The sequence below is a fragment of the Physella acuta genome, unplaced genomic scaffold (assembly GCF_028476545.2).
Source record: "Physella acuta isolate Inbredline_101_S28 unplaced genomic scaffold, ASM2847654v3 ptg000841l, whole genome shotgun sequence".
NCBI classification, from domain to species: domain Eukaryota; kingdom Metazoa; phylum Mollusca; class Gastropoda; family Physidae; genus Physella; species Physella acuta.
Window position 1 is genome coordinate 471431 of NW_026732358.1, and position 3502 is coordinate 474932.

General features: G+C 48.4%; 1 protein-coding gene across 1 annotated transcript; it reads right to left on the reverse strand.

Annotated features, from left to right (window-relative positions):
* Positions 1-590: 590 nt before the first annotated feature.
* LOC131951964 (spidroin-1-like) lies at positions 591-3219 on the reverse strand. The gene is made up of 2 exons (XM_059314434.1): positions 3215-3219; positions 591-1917 (listed from the first exon to the last, which is right to left on the reverse strand). Exons 1-2 carry the CDS (start codon positions 3217-3219, stop codon positions 591-593), a joined length of 1332 nt encoding a protein of 443 aa, XP_059170417.1.
* Positions 3220-3502: the final 283 nt, after the last annotated feature.

A 3502-nucleotide genomic window follows, 5' to 3' on the forward strand; every position in this document is an offset into this window, starting at 1 on the left:
CCAACTTGAATTGTAAAATATTTTTTGTTTTCTTAGTCAATAATCGAAATTAATTTTCTATACTAAATACGTCTTTTTTAACGATACAATTGACACCAGATTATTACTGCTAAATACTTCTTTTATTTTCTTTGTCAACACCATTATTTTTTGACAAAATGGTATTATCTTTTCGGTCAAATATTAAAAAAAAAATTAAACCACATTGTTATCAGGCAAAACTTGTCAAAAGTTCCAGAAAAAAAAATTATTTCACAAGGCAACTGAAGTTACTTGTTCAAATGAATATTTAAATAGAGAAAAAATTGAATAAACTAGCAATTTCCCACAACCTAAATCACTTTTAACTCCCGAAATTAAATTCTTTTCAAAGTACTAAAGTTCATTTTCTACGCGAATACACTATTCAATTTTTTCTTCTTTTTCCATCTTGTTTTCATTATTTTTGTAAAGATGCTGAGACCAAATAAAAAGTTGTAAATGGAAGAAAATTTTAATTTTATGCAGAACTCGACAAAACTCGAAGCAGACGAGAAGCAATTTCGGCCCTCACTTGGTACTCGCTGCACGGAAGACCAACAACAGATTCTCTAGGGAGACAGGGGACAAAAATCTGGCAACATTTTCCTGTCTTGGTCCCAGTCCCCGCTGATCCAAGTCCCCCCTGATCCCAGTCCCCGCTGATCCCACTGATCCCACTGATCCCAGTCCCCCCTGATCCCAGTCCCCCCTGATCCCACTGATCCCAGTCCCCCCTGATCCCAGTCCCCCCTGATCCCAGTCCCCCCTGATCCCACTGATCCCAGTCCCCCCTGATCCCAGTCCCCCCTGATCCCAGTCCCCCCTGATCCCACTGATCCCAGTCCCACCTGATCCCAGTCCCCCCTGATCCCACTGATCCCAGTCCCCCCTGATCCCAGTCCCCCCTGATCCCACTGATCCCAGTCCCCGCTGATCCCAGTCCTCACTGACCCCACTGATCCCAGTCCCCGCTGATCCCAGTCCCGCTGATCCCAGTCCCCACTGATCCCAGTCCCCAATGATCCCAGTCCCCCCTGATCCCACTGATCCCAGTCCCCGCTGATCCCAGTCCCCACTGATCCCAGTCCCCGCTGATCCCAGTCCCCGCTGATCCCAGTCCCGCTGATCCCAGTCCCCACTGATCCCAGTCCCCGCTGATCCCAATCCCCTCTGATCCCAGTCCCCACTGATCCCAGTCCCCGCTGATCCCAGTCCCCGCTGATCCCAATCCCCTCTGATCCCAGTCCCCCCTGATCCCACTGATCCCAGACCCCACTGATCCCAGTCCCCACTGATCCCAGTCCCCGCTGATCCCAGTCCCCCCTGATCCCACTGATCCCAGTCCCCGCTGATCCCAGTCCCCACTGATCCCAGTCCCCGCTGATCCCAGTCCTCACTGACCCCACTGATCCCAGTCCCCACTGATCCCAGTCCCCGCTGATCCCAGTCCCCACTGATCCCAGTCCCCAATGATCCCAGTCCCCCCTGATCCCACTGATCCCAGTCCCCGCTGATCCCAGTCCCCACTGATCCCAGTCCCCAATGATCCCAGTCCCCGCTGATCCCAGTCCCCACTGATCCCACTCCCCACTGATCCCAGTCCCCACTGATCCCAGTCCCCACTGATCCCAGTCCCCGCTGATCCCAGTCCCCGCTGATCCCACTGATCCCACTGATCCCAGTCCCCACTGATCCCAGTCCCCACTGATCCCAGTCCCCGCTGATCCCAGTCCCCACTGATCCCAGTCCCCCCTGATCCCAGTCCCCACTGATCCCAGTCCCCACTGATCCCAGTCCCCGCTGATCCCAGTCCCCCCTGATCCCAGTCCCCACTGATCCCAGTCCCCCCTGATCCCAGTCCCCACTGATCCCAGTCCCCCCTGATCCCAGTCCCCGCTGAGTGTAGTTGATGTAACCCTTTCAATCAATGACTAGTCGCGGTGCATTGATAAGGGAAATAATCCATCACCTCACATTTCCCTTTGAAGCTGTGCAGCTCACTTAGTCTACCTGATGATGGCCCTTTGTTCACCAACAGTCTTGCCGTTATGGTAGAGGAATGCGTAGTGAGGTGAAAGTACAAAGATCGAAACCTAATCAAACTGCGATAAATTGTCTTTTTTAAAATGGAATTTTAGTTTATAAATAAAATTAAATGCTGAATACTTTTAAGAATTAAAATAGAAAATTTAGATTTTTTTCTTTCCTGTAAACATTGTGGTAATTTTGTTTTTATTTTCACGCAGTTATAAATTGTGTTTTTATTTTCACACAATTTTAAAGTAGAGTATGAATTATATTTTAAAGCTGTTGTTTTTGTTCTTGGTGTTTCTGTTTTTCTAGGATTTGCTGTAGTTTTGTTATTGTTCTTGTTGGTGGTTTAAATCTCTAAAAAATTAAACACAAAACATTATGTAGGCATTGTGACCCAGGTACAATTTTATACAACTCACCAACACAAAATCTTTGTTTTCACGAACTTTGTAAGTATGCGCAAAACGCTTGCGTAAACACGAATGCGCGATGGTGTATGCGCAATCAACAACGGTTAAGCCAACGTCTGTCAGTGTCACGATGGAAAACAAAACAAAATAAATTAATAGTTCGTTTTTTAAATTCAAATCACAATAGCCAGGTAGAACCCCGGTCTTATGTGGGATAACACAACCCTCTACAACGATTGGTCGAGAACTTAGCCGTTCAAGAAATGATTGGTCGGAATCTTAGCATTACAAGGGAAACAAGTGTCATTGCTAATTCTCGCGACAATTTGATTAGGGCGAGAATCCCGTCCTATTTGCTGGCTTTAATTAAACACGGCCCGTGATGGATGGATTTATAAGAACCTTCCCAGTGTCAGGGTCTCAGGTCTGTGGGCCGACCCATGCTCCAAGTAGCGGAGTAAAAAAATACAAAGATATGTGAGGCTAGTTTAAGCCTAGCATACGAAGACTGGTTGTTGTGGGCTTCGAAATTTCGAAACATAAAAAAAATGCAATGGGCTCAGTGTCATTGCGTTTAGTTTTTTTTAAATGGTGTAATGATCACCTGTTAAATAGCTGCAGTGTAGGTGTACACCTGGTTGCAGGTGTCATGGGAATACAGGTGTCATCACAGAGGTGGTGGGTGGTGTCAGGACTGAGAACAGAACGTATCGCGTTCAAAGTGTGCTTGACTTCAAGCCGGCACAAACTTCATGCCGGCCATGACTTCATGCCGGCCCAGACTTCATGTCGGCCACGACTTCATGCCGGCATAGACTTCATGCCGGCCTAGACCATGCCGGCCCAGACTTCATGCCGGCCTAGACCATGCCGGCCCAGACTTCATGCCGGCCTAGACCATGCCGGCCCAGACTTCATGCCGGCCTAGACCATGCCGGCCCAGACTTCATGCCGGCCTAGACCATGCCGGCCCAGACTTCATGCCGGCCTAGACCATGCCGGCCCAGACTTCATGCCGGCCTAGACCATGCCGGCCC